Below are 21,507 nucleotides of genomic sequence, written 5' to 3' on the forward strand. Positions count from 1 at the left end.
GAAGTTGGCCCTTGATGCTGGATCAAAGTTTTAGAAGACTACAGATGCAAGGGAGGTTGGACAGGCATGGTGGCTCTAGGATTGTCAAGCCTTTCCTTAAGCTATTCCAATAAATAAAGGCAGGAAAAGTAGAAGGAAAAAAGCACGGTTAAATAGTAAAAGGTGGTATGCAGCTGTTGGTTTAAGTCATGGCTGTCCACCTGGTAGCTTACAGGCCACCCACAGCCCTCAAGGGGTTAACCTGCAGTTCCTGAGCTCCAATGTGGGTACTGTGCCCCTTCCCCCACACCATTCACTCCAGCTGCTTCTGCTGCTGCCACTGCTGCTATTGATGCAGCTGCTGGAGACTCCAGGCTTGATCTGCCTCTGGTTTCTTCTCTTTGCTCCTGCTGGGCAGCTTGGGGGATCCCGGGATCCCCATGCTGCAGCAGCTGTCAAGACGGTGCGCAGGGTATCGCTTTTCCCAGAGCAGAGTGGCCTGTGGCCCAGGGGGTACATGACAGTGGGCCCTGGGGCCTCTAGCCAGTCAGAAATCTGACAGCCCTGGTTTAAAGTAATACTAGAAAAATCAGGTTCTGGATTCTGGACCCTTTTCTGCCCCTTTCACTCATGCTGAGTAGTAGCTTACTTCAGGAGCGGGATCTCCTAGATTTTGTGATGAGTATCCATACTAATTTGGACGTAAAAAAAATCTGTCTCCACTGGAACTGTTTACTGGTGGAGCAAAAAGCTAAAATACTCAATACAAGTCAAAGGGGTTGGAGTTTAGTTTGCCATTTAGTGCTGATTCTAAAAGAAAAGAAATGAATCGGTCTACATACCTATCATGTAAGTACTTGCTGCTTGCCTGTCTCTGCTTATGGGCTAAAAATGAAATCTGCTTAAAACTATTACCTCCAGGACTTTTATGGCTTTTGCAGAAAATATGACTGCGGTAGAGCTAGGGCATGTTTCTACTATTCTTGTCAGTTGCTCCAAAGCCATGCTTGCCTGAAGCGCTCTCTGGTGCTCTCAGCTTCCAATGGATGCCTGCCTTTCCTTCTTTCTTAAAATACATTTGAACACTGGGTGGTCACATCTTTTTACATGACCCATTTTCACAGCAGTTAAAATTTATACATCAAGAGTGTGGGCAAGTGTCTGTAAACCGTCAATAAAAATTAGGACTAAAGGAAACAGCGTAGATGGGCTTCTAAAAGCTCCTCCCTACCTCACACCCACCCACCAGTAATTTCAATATCACTGTTTTCTTTTAGTTGTCCAAAGAAAACATTTTTTTCATTGTTATTTTTATTCTGTAACTGAATGTTCAGGTTATAACACTATGAAAGTTCAGCATATAATCTTATAGAAATAGGTTTTTTTTTCCCTGTAATGTGCTTATGTTTTCCTATTGTGTCAACAACTGTTCTGTTAAATTGTCTTGTTCTGAGCTGTGAAGTGCCTGTTTATTGATGCGTACATTTTTTCTTTCACAGGGATATCAGTATGAATAATATCACAAAGCTGCCAGAGGATGCATTTAAGAATTTTCCATATCTCGAAGAGCTGTAAGTAATCTGCAAGTTAAGTAGGGGCTGTTGTTGCTCTACCACTATGTTTTTGCACTGAAAGTGGGTGGGGAACTAAAACTGAGCTGTGAACAGAGAGAACAATTATACCTTTAAAAAGTCTATATATGTTTGGAAGCTGAAATGGTGAGTGCTACTTACAAGGGATTTTTTACCATAATTATTTTAATCATGACTACAGTGATGACACATACTAATTACAGTGTTATCCAAAGATAACATAGGAGTAGTGTAATTACCATTGTTTCCAGCCAGGTTATAGTATAGTGATTCCATGAAGTATATGTTTCAGTTACTGTCATCACGCTTGTAGGTGGCTAGTACTGTGTGATACAGGTCAGAATGTATTTAGAGAGAAACTGAGGCCTGTGGTAAAACTTATTTTTCTATTCCTTCTTAGTAGCCATATGTCTCTGTCCTTTTCGTCTATTTGATATCCAGCCATTTTTACAGCTTTGTCTTTGGACTCCACTTTGCAAAGCACTTGAGCGTGTACCCAGATATAATCAGGTTTGCCAAAACTAGAGCAGGACTCATAAAATATTTTGCTGAATTTAGGGTTTTTCTTAAGAAGTTGCAGTAAAATAGCAAAAAAAAGCACACACTGTTCAGGAACTGTAAAATATTTCTAATTTTTTGTTCTTGTCTAACAGGAAGTCTCTTGGTCAGGATTACCACTTCATTGAACATACTTTTATTAATGTTAAGTCAGTTTTTCCATCTGTAAAAGGGAAATAAATAGCAAGCACTCGCCTGTTTAAGATCTTTTAGATTTTTTTTCTAACAAAGCAAAAGAAATATAAAAAGCAGTTTCTTTTGCACCTTGCATTGTGACAGTTTCTTACTAGCATTTATTAGATTGAAGTACTTCTAAAAAAACAAAACCAGGGCATTTTTTTTTATTAATATAAATGTGCAAGTAGCTCTAGAGTATACCTGTATTCAGAGCTGAGCCTAGACGGGTGCAGAGCCCTGAGCAAAGCGGCCTGTGCAGGGTCCCCATAACACTGTGTGGGACTGTGGTACCCCTGCAAAGTGTGTGTGGGGGGGGTTGGTTTCTGTGCTGCTTCTGCGGCGCGGGGCTCAGCTGCCAGCTCCAGGCAGGCCCCACGGGAGAGGGGGCAGCCGCTGCACCTGGCTCTGTGCTCCTCCCCCCCCCCCCCCAAGGGCAGGGCTGGGGCGGTCACCCAGATTTGTTGTACCCTAGGGACAGCTCTGCCAGTGTTGTTTCACACTTGTAGTAATTTCTGCTGCAGGTCAGTAACAGTGTAACAATTCATTCATCCTAGGTGAATTTATAAGTGAGGTTCATTATAACAGGCTCAAAAGATTTCATTTCTCTTCCACCAGGCTCTTGACATCCCTTCTATTATTATTATTATTATAGAACCATCTAGTTAAGTAAAATACTCTCAAGATTCCAGCCTGAGCCTCCTGCCTCAGTCTGCTTTAAGTATTGTATTGCTACATTTTTAATATGGAAGAATTTTTAAGCAAAGTTTGTATGGGAGCATGACATGTCCAATACATGCAAAATTTAAGCATTTTGGAAGGCTTGACTGCGTTTGGAAGGTCCAGGGTTTGGATTGCTTGATCCTCCTAACTGCTTTTAATAGTGGATGCAAATGTGTTTCTGGGTTTTTGCATGTATATCTTGTTTGCTTTTGTGTTTTGTCCAGGGTTCTCTTTCAAATCCTTGCCTATTCACATTTCACACTCATAAAAAAACACACACACAATGAGAGCCTTCATTTTTTTCCTTGTAAGTAATGAAACAATAAAATCTAGTTGGGTGGGTGTGCACTTTGTTGTGTAACCTTCATAAACCTGGGGTGTGTCACAAGGTAGAGAGGAAAGGCAGAGCCTTCAGCCACCATAATATACATTGTAGCACAATAAAACACTTCTATTTCACTGCAAACTAAAATTTTGAGACTTAAAAGGGGTGGGGGGCAAGAATTGAACCTGGCTGCAAGCTATACTGTAGGTGTGAACATCCTGAAGGCTTAATTCACTGCTTCAAGGCTTATTTGAGATATCCAAGTGCAGTAATTTAAAAATTAGATTGAGTTGGTATTTGCAAAATGTTCTGGAATAATCTAGTCATGCATACCCTTACAGGGCAAATGCAAGACTCTCAAGAGTCCTTTTTAATATGCAGGACACTCACCTAACAAGAGCCTTAAAATCGCTATGTTTCTTGTTTTGGAAGGCAGGGGTGTGGAGTGGATGAGACACCCTGTTAGGTAAGCAATCAAACTGTTTCAGCTATGCCACCATTCTGTCGCTATCCCAAAAAAAGCACCAAGCTCCATTGCTGCACCGTGGGAATTGGGAGGGCAGCTTCTGAAATCCCCAGGAGCACAGAAACTAAAACCTACCCAACCTACTCAGTCCAAGCTATCACTGATATAAGAAGACTCCACCCAAGGAAAAGAGCCCTGAGGAGATCAACACCAAACAGGAATGCTGCGTATTCTGCTTTTCTTGGATGCCACTAACTGGTAAACTAGGACCCAGTCAGCACCTTAGCTTGCTGTAAGGTTTGTTAGTAAAGTGAGAATCCTCTGTTAGCTGACCACAGATGAGGCTCATGACCTGGCATGGGAGTTTGGTGGTGCTGGTAAACCAGTAGAGGCCCAACTAGGTCCTGTTAATAAAGCATGGGGGAATGGAGGATATTCTCTTACAACATAAGGTAAAGAAGACCCTATTCCCCTCCCTCCTTTAGTCAGTCCAGCTGGCTTGTGAATGCTGTGACAATACAATCATGAATATTCTTCTAACTCTCACTTAGAAGAATTTGGATCAATTCTTGTTAACTAACAGAGCCTCTACAGGACTTGGTAGTGCACAGTCCAGAGATTCATTGTCTTTTGAGATGACAATTTTAACCAAATACACCTGCATCAGTCCACAGTCTCCAGGCCCATTTGGAAGTAAATGGTGCATAAGCCCAACTATATTCTTTCAGGCACAATTCTGTTAGTCAGCTGAACTGTTCTGTACAGAAGCTGCTTGATGCGGGTTTCCAAGCTCAGATGAAGCTCGTTGTGAAAGATGAGCACATCTTCCCAGATACAGCCAGAAGGGAAGAATGAGCAGTTGTCCTGGGCTGCAGTTCAGCTATCAGGGTATTTAAGCTCTATTGAGCTGAAAACATCTTGAAGAACTTGAAAGTACTGTACTGACCAGAGAGAGGGCATTGGACAGTGATCATTAGTTTGATGCAGAGCCTCAGGATAACACTAGAGATCTCATGCTGCATCCACAGAGTAAACTTAATATCTTTGGGATTTGCACCATTAAGCATGCCATGCTTTTCTAGATGGGCTGCCTCCAGGACCAGAAGCAGTGTAGACATGTCTCTGATGCCATGTAGACAAAGAAATTCCCCAAGTTGGGGGGAGGGGTTGAGCACTGGTTGCTGCTCAGCAGTACTATAGCCCACCCAAAGTGCTAAACAGATGCAGCATGTATACTTTTGGTGTAGGAGGCAGTTTGCCAGGAGCTGAGAGTACTTGAGAGCATTGTTGCTGAGAATAGCACCTTTACCCTGTAGCTGTGGCATTATTGCTCCTGGACATACAGGTTTGACACCTGAGGTGAGCTGGGCTTCTTGAATGAGAACCTAGCTATGATGAGTTACACTGCAGTTGCCTCCAGATTATAGTGCTTCAACTCTTGTTCTTTGCAGGATTGAGTGTAACTGATTTAATGTTGGCTCACAATGCAGCAACTTGTTTTTTTAAGACCAATTATAAATATAGTACACCTGTACTTCAGATTCCTTATTTACTTTAGAAGAGAGTTCAGAGATTTCCTGTCCCTTAATAAACTTGAAGTGGTTTTCAACCTGTGGTCTGTGGACCCCGAGGGGTCTGCAGACTGTGTCTAAGGGGTTCATGAACGATGACTGTGATCAATCAAAAGTATGTGAATACCCACACTTACAATTCAAAGGGGTCCTCACCTCCATTCAAAATGGAGGTCCACAAATGAAGAAAGGCTAAAAACCACTGGACTAGAACTGGACTGTTTTGAAGACACCTCCTTCCTCCACAACTTTCCCTCCCCACCTAAAGACTGTTTCTCCCAGTGAGTTTACGCAGCTGGCTAGATTCACGTGTCTATCGGGTATTGGCAGCAGCACATTCTCAGCAGTGAGAACCTGGCTGGGACTGCAAAGCCAAAGAGAATAGATGGAGTCAATGCCAGGTGGTGTTGAAACTAGGTATAAAGCTCATCTTTTTGATACGGCTTGTTCCAGGAATAATACTGTTAAAAACAAATGAATCTTGAGAAGAGTGGAGAGGAACCACCTCTGTACATTCATGCTCTCATCTGAAAATATCTTAGATGATCCAGAAAGCAGGTAGTTAGTTGTAGTTAGTCTCAAATCGGGCAGAAGGTAGGGTGACTTATTGGGTGGCCATCATAGAGGACAGCCTGGTTGTTCTCTCTCCTCTATTGATATGATACTGGATGCCTTTATGTCCTCTATTTTTCTCTTGAAAAACAGGCGTCGGGTTTCATATCAATAGAGGGCAGAGTAGCAGAAAACCAGCATGTCCTCTATGATGTAGTATTGTTAACCAGTGAGCAATGTCTTTTATTTTGCCTTATAAAATTGCACAAATAAGTACTTTTTAGTACCTCAGCTGAAGTCCCTGCAGGGATTCCAGAAGCCGCTTTTACGGTGAGTGGGATCGGCTATGGGGGCCCCCGTCCCCCTCCCCCCAGCCAGCAGGAGTGACCGCCAGGGGACCCTCCCTCCTCCCTTCTGGTCAGCGGGATGGGTCCCCAGTCGCTGACTGTGTGGCTAGCTAGGGTAGAGTCACTGAAGGATATTAGAAACAGCAAAGGCGCACCAATGTTGTCATGGAAGAAGTAGAATGAAGCTTGCAGTAGCCAACATCTGCCACACCTGTGGAGTGCACCCTCTCTGGTCCCCAGAGGGCAGGTATTGCCCCATCTGTGAAGCTTTTAAGCCACGCAGGAATTGAGTTCTGTTGTCATGGGGTTCAGAAGCTCTGGATGACCTAATTATCTTGCTGTGCAACTTCTTATATAGAATGAGTCTCACTATTACAGTACAGTAATATAGAATGAGCCTCACTATTGTCAGTACAGTATTTTCAAGTTCTTCAAGATATTTTCAACTCAATAGAGCTTAAATGTCCTGGGCTGCAGTTCAGCTATCAGGGTAACTGCTCATTCTTCCCTTCTGGCTGTATCTGGGAAGATGTGCTCATCTTTCACAACAAGCTTCATCTGAGCTTGGAAACCTGCATCAACCAGCTTCTGTACAGAACAGTTCAGCTGGCTAACAGAATTGTTCCTGAAAGAATAGTTCTTTGTCCAAGAGACATCCCTAGGAAGTATTTTTGTGCTTTGCCACTTACTAAGTACTCTAGCTTCACCTGCTATTGCCTGCCACCAGTACCACAACTAGAGCGGGGTGAATGGAGAACCAACCCCAGGCCCCAACTAGGGTAGGGTACCAGAATGGCCTCTGGGAGTCTTTGCCAAGGACATGGGAGCTGGGCGGGGCAGCCCCAAAGGAAGCAGTATATCTGGTTAGTGGGAGTAGGAGGAGTTAGTGCAGTGGTGCTCCACACACCACCACCCAACTCCCAGGGAGCGTTTGCCAGAAGAGTCACAACCTTGTGCCCAATATGTATGTATCAGGGGAAAGGGGGGACCACAGCAGTGCTGCCATGTGAGCAAATCTGATAATGCTACAGCAGTGGCAACAGTAGCCCCTGAATAAACACCTTCCCCTTGTCCAGTTCCCTCCAAACCCGCCCCTCCCCCCCACTTTCCCCACTGCTGTCTGCAGTGGTTGGCATACAGGTTTCTCTCGCTTTGTGCTGTACATGCGTTCCTGGAAAATGGCACATAACTCGAATTTGCATAAAGGGAACCCACTTTACAATGTAACAAATAGGGATACGTTCCAAGACCTCGACTGTACTGACACCCAGATCCATTTCTATCACTTTTACAAGACAATTTTGGTACTCTCCAACAGCAGAGAGGGGTAGGAGATGATCTAGTGGGATGCATAGAAGCCATAATGGGGATGGCAACTACAGAAACACTTGTCGCAGATGAGTGAGGAGCACAGATCCACATGGGAGACTATATTTTGGTGTGCCTTGCTCCCATAATGCACTGCACAAAGCAACTGACTGTGGACTTCCACCACACTGATCTCATAAGAGTGAATTTACCTCGCATATAACAAATTTTTAATATATAAAAAGGGTCATCACATAAGAGTGAATTTGCACATACAGAACCCACATAGAGCATGAGAGAGCTGTACTTCCATGAGAATCATCTCCCTACCCCAGGTGCTTAGTGAATTTGCTGCATCTCTGCCTGCCACCTTCTCCTTTTCATGCAAGTTCATAATTGATTCACATTGCAAAACAATGTCACAGAATTTAATATATTATAAATGGAGGCGAGTGCGTGCATAATGTAGGACACTGAATTTGGATGTTGGATTACAAAATAGTTAGGATTGGTTCAGGGCAAGTGTTTCCATACGCCCCCTCCCCCACCCCACCCCAACCACAATGAATACCATGGCTACATTTCAGATTTTAAAAGGGATCCCTTTTCAAATACTAATATTGATCTTAGCATTTAAATTGAAATGGAAAGGAAATGTTCTTTCTGGGCCCCTGGCATATGTTCATTTAATGGCATGATGGGATTGATTCACAAGGCCAAAAAATGCACCTCCTGCCATGCTACGTGTGCAAGGCAGGAGGCATAATTATGGAATTGGGGATCAGATCTGAATCCTGCCATTACCACTTGCCAGTGTGAGGGGAGCCTGGGATCATCATCCTGGACCTCTCTGCACCAACATGTTGGAAGAGGAGATTCTGCAGGTCCAGCCTGGCCAACAATCTGTTGATTGTCAGCTGGCCCCTTACCAGGGACCGTTAACCAACTCCTGTGTGGTCTGGACCTGGGCTAATAGTCAGCCGATTGCTGGCCCTGTCTGGGACAGCCCTGGGTCCTGCTAAGGACCAGAGTTTTCCTGGCTGAGCTGACAAACAGCTGGTTGTCAAAACCCCAACTGCCATCTGGGCACAGGATTTGAAATCTCCAGCAGGGAAAGTTGGGGAAGCAGCCTCAGTCATGCTTTTTAAAGCTCCCCATTGCACCAGGACCCCCAGTGCAGGACATGAGTAGTTGGGGAGCTGGGATCTCTTGGCTCCCTTGCTGCCTGTTTTCCACACTGTGAAGTGAGTAGTTCCTGCAGGTATGGAGCAGAGCTCCCAGCTCCCTAGCTGCCACTTTCACAGGCGCCCCAGGAATGGAACAAAGTGGGCATGCAGCTCAGGCTTCAAACTGCATGCCTACTTTGTAAAGGTCCAGGGGCACAGTGAGCCTGAAACTGGGGAGATGTTCCCTGATATTGGGCTTATGATGCCCCCCGCCTGTCCCCCTCCCCATCTCCAGGAATTGGACAGAGGTTCTGGGTCAAGGCCCTGATGCTGCCCCCAGCCTGATCACAGTAGTGGGGAGGGGGGATGGCTGTATCCTGGACCCTAGGGTTGCTCCATGCCAGATTGCTATGCTCAGCTGAGCATCAGGGTTTGTCATGTCTCAGCCCCAATGTGCCACATGTTCAGTTTAAGATGTGATACAAGCAAGCCACAAAGATGTTACACATTATATGTGGAATGTCTTTGTGGCTTGTTGCTATACTATCACTCCATAAATTGGCTTTAATGTGTGGTCAGATTACTATTTATTACACAATTTAATGTGTTAATCATGTCTCAGATGTAACATGTGCCAGGGCCCTTAGATTTGTAAAGGTTTGTCTCTTAATTAGAGATGCCACTTATCACAAACAGTATCGGGTCTTTCTAGATGTTTACGTGTTGTTATACCTGCAAATAACTGAGAGTACAAATGGGAGACACCCAGTTTATTCATGACTAAAAATCAAGTTTTTGGCATGTGTGTTCTGCATGCTGTTATTCATGTGCTTACACATGTACTGCATAGAAGCTCACTGTGTACTTATCATATGCCTCCAGGATTCTTACAATATTTATACATGTTATAAAAATTCTCCATCTCTTTGTAACTGATACTCATCTGGAAGTAATTTTCAAATGACTGAAATTGCAATGGTCAAAGTTGGCAAGGAGCAGACCACCAAGGGTTTTGCCACAGCAGTTAATGAAGTATATTCTCTACAAAATGTTAATATGAACATGCTACAGACCTGAACTTGATATGGAAACTAAAAATCCTGGAAAAATTTGGCCACAGTCTTCTAACCACACCTATAAAGTATTTATAGAAGCTTTCAAGAGAAATATAGCTAGACACTAGCATTTTTTGGAAGAGAATGAACCACTTCCTAATATGAATTTTTAATTGGAAAATTGGGTTCCATAGTGTCCTGATGCATTTCTGAATTCGTATACTGCACTTTAAAGCAGCATGCAGTCTCAGCTGTGTGACTCCCACTGGCTTTAGTATTTGTTGTATAGCTTACCAAATTAACCAAAATACCCAAACCCATCAGTTCTTGAAAAGGCTTTTCATTTTCAGGATGTATAACTGGAACAGTTTTCCAGTGTGACTGCATAGGCTTAACTTACTCAAACAAAACCGAATGTCTCCTTGACTTTATGACCTTTAGTTTGTTTTGGTTTCCACACTCAACCTTTTAAACTTCTGGTTCCTTACTTGCCCTGCACTGGTGGGTAATGATTAAATGACAAGGTCCAACATACTGTTCCTTGTCAGTAGGAGGGTTGGGAGGTGACAGTTCAGTTTAGCAAATGGTTCCACTACTTTTTGCGGGGGAGTTTGTCTGTAGCTCAGGTTCACATTTGCCAAGGTAACTTATTTTCCTGCATAAAAGGAGCATTTGGTCATGTGTGTGAAGTGATTGTCTAAACCAGCTTGAATGTAGCTTGGGATCAAGCTTCTAAACTTTCCCCTAAGTGGGTGGGGGTGGTGTTCACTCTTTGTGAATCAGGAGGTATAGAGAAGCATAACATGTTCAATGGAAAATAACTGACACAGAAACTTTACTTGCCCAGATGCACCCCAACAAATAGCAGGCACCAGTTTCGTATCCGGAGCCTTACTGGCTTGAGTGCCATCCAGTGTCTGTGAAGTGAACTTTTGCTTGAAAATACACATTCTCTCTTGTAGTGCTAACTTCATATTTTTATTAATCAAGAATAGGTAATAAATATGTTACCAAATGGAAAGTAGTTAAGGATGTGGGTTGGACTACATGGGGGGTGGGGGTGCTGATGAATAAGACAAATGAGGACATTTTTATTTTTATTTTATTAAGAGCACCTCTAGTTTGGAGATATGGGCAAATGGATTTAGAGAGAGAAAAGTAACTATAATTTACTTGGAAATAATGAAGTAGGAATGAAGAACTGCTTGCATGTTTAATTGAGCTCTCTCTATTTTAACATACTAAAAAGCTCTTAAACTTGTTTCTGCTTCAGAATTTTCTGAGCATTACTTTTAATTGACTGTGTATTAGGGAACAAAAGGATTAATTAAAATACATGCTGACACTGGAAAATGAGATGTGTAATGGTGTTTTTTTTATCTGCAAAGGAAATGGCTAGAGTTATTTTTCCTCTTGACTGTAGCTGAAGATGACCACCTGGCTGAAGTGTCACAGCTGTTTGCCTTTGGTAGTATCTGTTTCATCATGTGATTTAGCTGTCCCTTTTATTTGAATTTTTGCATTAGCACTGCACCATACATACTCTTCCCCCTCCCCATCTGTTTTGCTCATTAATTTATTTCACAGATAATACCTTATTTGGAGGCATGCCAAGGCCACCAGGACTAAGCTCTGTTAATTTTTTTGAAGCACAGTCTCCCTCTGCATCTGGACTTTATAAGCATCCTTCTCAGCCCTGGGTAGAAATGGGATAAACAAGTACTATGCTTAAGTGATATGGGCCTTAAATTGTAGTGTTTTTCTAACATAATTTTGTGGTCTGTCTTGTTTAGTGGGTGTTAATAAATTAAGTAGTTCCTCCTGCACTGTTATAAAAATAAGGAATTTTAGGACTCTTCAGAATGGGAAGCCATAGACAGAGCTATCTGGGCTGGGAAACAAGGTTTACTTTTTGCATGTTAATAAAGGTGTATTCTTAACTTGTGTGCATTAGCCACATGGACAGTGATCAACCCTAGCATACGTTAAAGGCATGCATATACTGCCACATTTACACTAGAGTTTTAAAATGTGTATGTTAACATGTTGTACCACACACATCTAAATTGTAGTCAAGGCAAGGTTTTAGGCAAGGATTTGGTACTAGGATTGATGCGCTGAGATATTTTAAAATAATGCTGACTTTATCCAAAGGAGATGTTTAAAGTCACATTGGCTAGCTTGTCCAGATGAGGCATTTTTAACATATTCTACATTTATATGCTTCCAGCTGAATTCCAATGCAGTTGACATATGAATGCTATTTATGTGGTCTAAAAAAGCTAACCAAGCTTTAAGTGGTGTGTTTCTCCTCTGTCAGGGCCAAAAGGTTAGTGGGTTCAGAACATTGTATTATTGTAAGATGGTGGGGAATGTTTGTTTAAAACTCCTTTATTTATTGTTTTGACATTTTAATTTCAACCTCTGTATATCATGCCCCCAAGTATTAAATTGGTGATTCTGCTGCTAGACCTTTGAATTCCCTCTGTCAAGCTCCTATTTTATACTGTTATGTTTTTTAGGACTAGTTGAATCTTTAGCATATGGAAGCATGTTTGGCATTGTTAAAAAAGAAAGCCCTGTCTCAGCTCAGGGGTCCCAGAGGTAGCATATTGTGATGTTAGGTTGAAGACCCTTCTTAAAATCCTGGTTCCTCTTAAAATGTGTGTCCTGAGCCATCACAGTAAGACTGGACTGAAGAATATACCAAATGAGAAACTACTTTAGGCTTTGTAATGGGCTCAGTATCTCTTAATCCCTTTCTCTGCAGTTGAGATCCTGAGTTAAAGGGCTAGGTACTCCTGCTCCAGCACCACCACCACTTGTAATTTTTGCATTATTGAAATCCATATTTACGTACAGAAAGCTGTAGGATGTCAGAGGTGTAACTAGCAATGTTAGAAACCTGGGCAAAGATTGAAGGGAAAGCGGGGGTGAGAAGTTACCTTGGGCTGCTATTGGTACCTCCTCTAAATTGGCACTCAGGGTTGGTGTCCCACTTGCCCTACCCTAGTTATGTTTGTGTGGGGTATGTTTAAGTGCTAAGCAGTTCCTCTGTCTACTCTTCAGGACAGCGGATTTTGTTCTAAAACTTTTTTCCTCTGTTGCCCAGGCAACTATGACAAGGTTTGTAGCTGATCCTGATTCAAACCCCTGAATCATAATTTGGGGGAAGTTCAGAGGTGACCTAGTTCACATCCCACCTGGAGAATTGTGGTATTCAACCACTTTCATAATTTTAGAGCCTTTATTTTTGCTTCACAAGACTTGATTCTTAGTCCTACTAAATGGAAGCTGTTTGGGAGAGGGACAGGAAACTATATGGAGTCAGTTGCCAAAACTAGGAAGATTGTACCAGCCTTTATGTTTTGCAGTATTGCTTGCTAAGAGAATGCTCTCCCAACTAATCTTATACCTGGAAGCCATGAGTGTGCTGTTGCAGAGAAGATCATTGAACTCAAGCAGGAGAGGCTGTGGCAGTAGGGAGAGTGAAGTAATTCAAAGAACTTACTTCTCCATAACAATTTCCTTTCATCAAGGGTTTTCTTCTCCCTCTATCAAGATGGTCTACAGCCTTTAGGACTGTGGGTTGCCATACGTTTGGCTACTAAAAATATACTGTTCCGTCTAGAGCTGTCCAGTGAATTGCACCACAATCTAAGACTGATTTGGCTACTTTGCTCCATAGGTACATGGCCACTTGGCTTGATTACTGAAATTTCTTATACTTGGGAATGCTGGAATACCAATGGTGGAAAAGGTCCAGCTTGTTCAGAATGTAGCAGTTCACCTGCTGAGCAATAAATGCAGAGAAAAACACATCACCCCAGTGCTCCAATGTCTGCCTTGGCTGCTAATGGAAAACAGAATAAAATCTGTGGATCCAGCCTTGAGAATCCGTCATTCAGACAATGGAACTGTCAACCACAAACCCTTTGAGCACAGGGAACTGAGCTCTCTTAGCAGCTGGCCTACCACTGTGGAATGCCCACTGATCGTGCAGTTTCCAGAGCAAACCTCAAAACTTACTTGTTTGACTTGGCTTTCCCAGAGTCGAACAAAACACCTCTCAGGACAGAGCGAGGGAGAGAGAGAGAGCACTTTTTATAAACAAATAAACAACCCTCCTCCCCAAATTTTCCAGCTTAGTTATTGCAGTGATGGGTGTGGAATAGTTAGCTATGGTAGTGCCTCCTATGTTAAATGAGGTGGAGTCTTCAATCAAATCTGTGCTCAGTAGGAAAGGAGAGGGAAAATACACATCCAGTGGTATGCATTTTCATTTCCACTTGGGAGAAATTTTACAATCTTGGCATTTTCCTATGCCTGAAGAAAGGTGTGTGCGCCCAGAAGCTTGCAAATATCTAGTTGGTCTAATAAAAGATATCACCTCTGCCACAAGTCCTGATCCAGAGCAGAGAACTCCACAGCTGCTTATTCAGACTAGCTCAAATATTTGAGAGAGAGCTGCCAAAGATAGGCTTCAGTGAGCCTTGGGCAGAGCAAGGCTCATTAGACCTTACTTTTCATTTTTTGCAATGAAGAAAAAGTAAGAACGTAAGAAAAACACTTCTCTTTCTGGTTAGAATGAGTGATGCTTGGGAAGCATAAGCTGTTTGAGACTTTTTTTATCACTGCAGGCTAGTAGTAATCTTTCTCAAGGCATACCATAGTATTGGAGTAGTTTGTGTTTTGGCTGAAGAACAAGGGACTGAACTGCTAGAAAAAAATCTATGATGGTTCACAATGTGTAATCATTGTTTAAGATTGTATACTTTTTCATATATATGTGTAAAAACAATTTTTAAAACATTTCCTTTGGTCTGTTTTCTTGTTAGATCTGCTTTAATATAGGGTTGGAACTTGTTTCAGTCCTATACAAGATGAATTCAAATGCTATTTGTATTTGCCTTCTTCAAAAGCAAAAGCGGCCATTTAACGAAAAAAAAAAAAAAGAAATCTCACAATAGGCAAAATATGCCCTCAGCTACATGTGGATAGCGATTCAAGGATATATCTTCTTTTTCTACAGGTTGATATGACTATATTTTGGTGTGTCAAGTATCAGATTTTTCGCTGTATAGCTCATTCAAAAGCCATGTTAAATTGTGAGTGTAAGAAAGAATGAAAAACTTTTTTGGTGGGGGGATCATTTATGTATAGACAGTTATATTGCTTCTTGGTACATCCTGGTTAACAATTGGCTATTGATACTGCACAATACACATTTTGCTTTCAAGAAATAGGTGTAACCTAATGCATGCATTTTCTGTTTCTACTGGCTGATATTCTGCTATGCTAAATTGGCATTGAACACAGAAGATGTGGGGAGAGCAGGTTATGAATTCCTAATTTTCTGCACAGACCTAGTACAGGTTAGAGCAACTGAGGGCCTTCTTCAATCTTTTCTAGATGGCAACAGTCTGAAAGGGGCCATTCAGCTGCCAAAGATGGGGAGAGACCTATGCACTCCAACCACACCCATTCCCCATTTCCACCTACCAGTTCTTGGCTACAGCATGCCCCTGTGATCAAGTTTGCATAGGCGCTGGCTACGCAGGCTACCTCCTTTGCAGGGCAAGAGAATCTCAGGTTAGAAATGCCCAGTCTAGTCTACTCTGCCTCCTGACATCTCCTGAACCTTAGAACAGGTGAGATACCTTAGAGTGGTTCTTGAAGAGCATGCATTAAGTTAGCTAAAATTCTGCTGACCTCTCAAATGTCACTAGCGGCCCTCCGATTTTTTGTCAAGAGTAGTAAAATGGAATATGTTTGTAAGGAAAAAAAAAAAGCAACAGTATTGTTGAGATGTATCTTATTGTTAAGAAAGCTGCAAATGTTTCATTTGTCAAGAAACAACCAAAAAATATTAAGTAAAAATTCATAGATTGATATTTGACAGGAGAATTCAGATCTAGGCAATGCAGGTGGGTTGGAGTGATGTACATGGCTTGAGGGCAGTCTGGCTTGACTGGTTGGTAGAACTGCAGCACCAACAGGGGCTTTTACATAATAGGTCCGGATGTGACTTCTGTTTGTTGTTACAGAGGTATGAATCAAAGCTTAGGACAGCCAGTGGAGCAACCTTGAGAAACTGGTCTGAAGGGATGTGGGGAAGGAGGAGGTCAGAGCAATAATTACATAGTATGAGAAGAAGAAAATTAAAATGGGAGATGATTAAGCTGCAAGGACCACAAAAGATGCCTTGGGTCCTGCCTGCTGATTTGTTTAATCGTCAGAGTTAATATATTCATGTTAGAGTACATGTGTTACTCTAGAGAGCACTTAGCATACTGGGGCCTTCATCCTTGATTGGGATTCCTAGGTGATGCCAGAATACAGTTAATAACTAACCACAACAGCTGAGTGTTGTGTATCTCACTAGTATCATCAATTACAGCAAGGACAATCAGCCTATATCGAGTAATAGCATACAGGGCAAGGCACATATGCATTATCTCATACTCATTCATATTGAGAACACTTAAGATGTACAAAAGCCAACATACTATTTCAGATACAAGACACACAGTTAGGATGGGAAGCATCCCAGAAAACTGCTGAGAGAAAATTATAGAACTGTGTGGATGCAGATTTTTCACAGGGGGAGAAAGGGATCTAATTCTGCGCTCAAATATCTTGAGGCTCACCACCATCTGGAATGAAAAACAAGAACAGAAGGTTTCCAAGAGGTTCACGTTGCAGCCAGTCGAGAATGAGAGAAGTTTGTATTCAGTCAGAATGGGCCAAATGTTATCCCTGACAACCTCACTGAGTTTGGACTTGAGTGATTAACCTGGCCCAATAATTCTGCAGTAGAATAGCCAGATTCTCATAATTGCAGAATTTATTTACCCTAACAAAAGAAAGAGGATTCGTACTTTGCACTGAGGCTTTTCTGGAAGCTGCAATGAGCCGTGTTGGCATCAGCTGTAGGAACATGATGTCATGGAAGGCATTCCCCAACTGTACTGAATCCTCCTTTTTGTAATGGAAACAGGGTATGTTTGGATTTGAATTTGCTTACTGTGCCATGCAGAGTAACTTAATAGAGGGAATCGGACTCCTACCATCTTGTGATTATCCTAAGCTATTTTGGCAATAATTCTTCTGATCTTGAAGTACCATAAAATCAAACTCTTACAGAAATAAGTTGCCACTTGAGTTTGTTTAGCTTTTACAATGACTACAGTGGGATAATAAATTCATATTTTAAATATAACAAAAAGTGATTCTGGACAATCACTTGACCACAAATAATATTCTGTTCCTCCTGTCTCCACAAAACTTCTTATGAGAAGGACTGTACAACTTATCAAATAAAGGAAGATTAGTTTTCCATTCATTTCTAACAACAGTAAATAGTTGAGCGGAAACTGGTTTACTCTGCCTTGGAATCTAATGAAGTAACCTACTTCAGCAGGGGTTATTCACAGTAATGCCAATGACGTAAATCCCAAGGAGAATATATATTTAGAACACAGATGAAGCTTAGTTTTCATAATTTAGTTATATATGTATCTTTTTCCTTTAGTTATTTGAATGCCACGTACCTGCAGGTTGTAATGATGCAGTATAAATAGCATAGACGTATCACCTCCAATGGTGGTATGTTTTGCATGAGAGATGTATCAGCATATCACTCTTTGTTTCCATGTTCTTCATTCCCTGACTGTTAATTGGGAACACTGAGTCAGTGTTCTCAGGAGTAACTAATAGTAAGAATGGAGATTTTCAATGTTGTTCATTCCATTCTTGCATCTTCAAAGTCTTTGTGCCAATGAGGAGCCTCATTAGCACTTTTGATTGTCATGAGCTTTTCACCATTGGCTGGCTTGGGGATTCAGCTACATGTTTCCTTTACATTTTTTCTCCCAGACTTTTGGAGGGACATGTAGATTGTGGGAAGATTTTCCATCTGCTTCCTTGCAGAAATCAGCAGAATACTCAGCTGCCCAAGCTTGCTGAAAATCATACAGTACTTCCAGCTAATGATGAGACTTTTTTTGCTTCGGGTTCTATGAATGTTAGGATCATTGTTGTTTTCTGCTCTGAGAAATAAACACAATTAAAGTGGTGCATTGCCTGTGATAGTGGGAAACCTTTTAATACGAGGCCATTGAGCCTAACATCATAAATCTGCATTCTGAAAATGACTGACTGTGGCATGAGATGAGAGGAATTTTACTAGCATCTAATTAACTTTGGTAATATAAAAAAGAGAGGTAATGAACAAGAAATCTTTAAGGGTGTTTTTCATGGGCACATCCCATTCATGGTAATCTGTTTTAGCACGTGCATGATTACAGATTTTTTATTGTGCTATCCAGATACTAAAAAAATATTCAAGTTAGACCTGTATGTGAAAGAGCCAGAACAATTTAAAAAACATTACAGAAAATGGAAGCCTATCAGAATTGCATTGCACCTTACTATACATTTGCATTTAACCCAGATTCCTCTTTGAATCAGCTGTTAGATAAAAGCACCCTAAAGCCCTGCTGAGGCACCTGTTCTATGCAGATGCTGTTGAGCCAAGTCAAACTAATGCACTCCTTCCAGTAAAGTGTGTTTTTGTTTTTCCCCGCCTCCCTTTTTTTTTTTTTTCATGTCAGCAGCCTCAATTACTGTGAAAGCAAGAATGGAGGAAAATAAAAAATAGATAAAAAAATGAACGGGGAGAAAAATAAGTAATGCTTTTATTTAACCACTTGTCCTTCTTCAGGAGCTGCATTTGAACTGGTCAGGTACAATAGGCAGCTCACAAAACACCATTTAGTGGCCCCAGGACTAGATTGTGGCTTTTAAGCATAGCTCCGTGTGAGGAATGGTGTGAAGCTGTGTTGTTCCAACAAGAGTTTTGAGGCAGGGGTGGGCAGTTATTTCATCTGGAGGGCCGCTTAATGAGTTTTGGTGAGCTGTTGAGGGCCACATACACAATCTTTTAGAAGGTATTATTTTACCAAGTAGATGAGAACCAAATTGTATACTAAAAATCAAAAATCTGCTATAACACGTTTTAATTTTATTTTTAAAAAAATATTTCTGCCCTGATTTATGTTTTTGAGCAGTGTATATAGAGGTGATTGCATAATGGCTCAAATAAAGTCTTACTCTTGTATATTGTGTGTGAGTGGGATGTAGTGGGGGTATGGGTATGTGCATGTGTGTGGGGAGCCGTCTGCGTGCTAAGTCTCAGGAGCTGGCCTTGAGTTGAGGAAGGAAGTAGGGAGGGGGCATGTGCAGCATTGTTCACCCAGGCAGTGCAGTGTAGGTGCAGCCTGTACCCCCAATCTGGCTGTGGCCCAGCCCTGCCTGGGACAGCCCATGCCATGTACCTGCCTCAGCCCCAACCCAGGCAGTGCACACTGCTTTCTTGCGGGGCTGCTCCCACTGCTACCCAGATACTGCTTTGCTTCCCTTGCCTCTAGCAGCTGCTCTTCCTACTCCTTCTGCCCCTGCTGTGCTGTTCTGGCAACCTTCCACCCACTTGGCCACCCGTAGGTGGCTGCTCACCATGCTGGGTGGCCGAGTGGGTGGAAGGCAGCCTGGAACGGGAACCCTACAAGCTAGGTTGGAAGCCACCTGGCTGCAGCTTCTGCCTTCCCCATTCCAGGCCTGGAGCAGCGTAGAAGGGGCAGGGGGAGGAGGAGCTGCTGGAGGTGGAGGGAAACTAGCAGTACCTAGACTGCTGCAGTAGTAGCAGGAGCAGCCCTGCCAGGAAACTTTGCACACCGCCTGGGGCCAGGGCAGTGCTGTTGGTGGGCACAGGATGGGTGGGGCATGGTCTGCCCCAGGTAGGAGCAGGCCAGGCTTACCCCATGCAAAGCGCTGCAGCAGCTGTGGGCTGCATTCAGTCAACTGGCAGGCCAGATCCAGCCTGTATTTTGCCCACCCCTGGTCATTGCGCTTCATAAAGTTGCCAGTATGGAAGCTTTTGTCCATTTCCCCTCTATTTTCCCCACTGTGCAACCAGTCAGCTCTGTTGTCCAGCAAGAGTGAGGGTGCCAATGTTAAATTATACCTTACCAATTTGTCTCCCCAAACCCAGATAGAAGAGCTCAGTGGTACTAATATAGCCCCCCCTTGCCTGGCTGTTTTGGAGCTGGTGAGAGTCTACCTCTTAAAAGGTAGTTTTGACAAGCTGCATAAAACGTTCTAATTACGGTCTTTATAGGCTTTTAGGGACCAGTTGTTTTCTTTTTAAGATGGAACTTTCTGGGTGATATTAAGTTGTCATCAACTCCAGTTATAGAAAGGAAATGTTTTAATACTGGGCTCAAGCACTGTACAGATTACGATAAAATTTAGCTCACACTTTTCTACTTTTCTTTTTAAATGAGGTTTTTTGGGGGGTTGAGAGACGCTTTATTTGGTAAAGTTTTGATATTTTTTTTTTTCCCCTTGGCCCATCGACCTGTGTATGTTTTAAATACATATTTATAATCTTTCACCCAAAAAATCTCAGATATGGCTCTAACCATCTATTAATCTTTCATTAATTCCTCCTCTAAAATAGTGTTAGAATAAGGTGGAGAATCTGACCAGGGCATTTCAATTACCATATACATTCAAAACAAGGATGGATGTGACTTTTTATTCTTTTCCTTTTCTCTTTGGCTGTTTTGAAATTAACCTGATTATGTAAAGAAAAATATCTCCATCCTGACAGCTGCTTCATGGAACGGCACAAGAAGATGTGTTAGAGTGGCACATTATATGTTAGTTTTAGCTTACTGGATAACTGTAGTTGGAATCTCCTAATGAGAAGCCATGCTCCCCAAGGCTAGTATGTGAATGATAAATGTATATTTGGCAAACTGATTAGTAAAGCCTTTGCACACTTGGCCAGTTGTATCCTGTTTCCTGGAAGGCTGCCAGATTTAGGAGAAACGGAAATGTAATGGATTGCAGTTTTTTCTGTTGGTTGGTTGCAACAGGCTGAATAAACAGAAGTTGCCTTGAGGTAGGCTGAGTATTCCTATCTGAAGTCACGCAAGTCTTGCTTTTGCTTTGTTGTTTCTTGTTTTCAGAGCTCAGTAAGCTGCATTAGCAACACTGAATGAGATTCAGGCTCCTTGACTTTATTTAGTTTTGCTTTTTAAAACAAATCTTAACTCAAGTCTCTTAAAGGGGGAAAATGTTATAGCAGATGTTTGACAGGTCTCAAACCAGCTGGCTGGGTAACTTAATGCTCTTGGAACCAGAGCTACTTCACTAATTCTTATGAAGACTGTTGCTTTTTAAAATAAATGTTGAATAATCAACGTCAATATTTGATGGCCAAAGTAACATAGTGAGATAGATTCAGTTAACTTTTGTTGATTTATGGGTTTCTATTTTGGGTACAAAATCAGTTTGCATTTTTTTTATAAGCAGCTGTGTTTTGCAGATAACTGGCAAAATACAGGGTTCATAAGTACTCATTATACATGGTACAGGGAGCCAGCACATTTCCTAAGTATTACAGTTAGTTCATAGTGTGCTTTTCAGGAATCGCTAAAATGAAGGGCATGTGCATATTTATATGCTTAAGAAAAAAAAAATTAAATAATTTAACAAAAACCATTAGGGGACCTGACTAGACATTGTACTGAACTTTGGGGTTGTTTTCTTTTTTGTTTTTTTTTCTTTCCTTTTTTTTAGTTTTGGTTACTATTTGAATTTCTCTTCTCCCCCCCCCCCCCCCCC

General features: G+C 42.0%; 1 protein-coding gene across 3 annotated transcripts in view; it reads left to right on the forward strand.

Moving 5' to 3' along the window:
- The first annotated feature begins 1,478 nt into the window (after window positions 1–1,478).
- LGR4 (leucine rich repeat containing G protein-coupled receptor 4) overlaps window positions 1,479–21,507 on the forward strand; it is a 62,830-nt gene continuing 42,801 nt past the window's right edge. For all 3 annotated transcript variants that reach the window (XM_025200381.1, XM_025200382.1, XM_025200383.1), the window contains exon 1: window positions 1,479–1,550. In XM_025200381.1, coding sequence (XP_025056166.1) covers window positions 1,489–1,550 — 62 coding nt within the window. In that variant the 5' untranslated portion in view covers window positions 1,479–1,488. The remainder of the gene's footprint in view (window positions 1,551–21,507) is intronic.

Source organism: Alligator sinensis, unplaced genomic scaffold, assembly GCF_000455745.1.
Source record: "Alligator sinensis unplaced genomic scaffold, ASM45574v1 scaffold165_2, whole genome shotgun sequence".
Taxonomy (NCBI): Eukaryota; Metazoa; Chordata; order Crocodylia; family Alligatoridae; genus Alligator; species Alligator sinensis.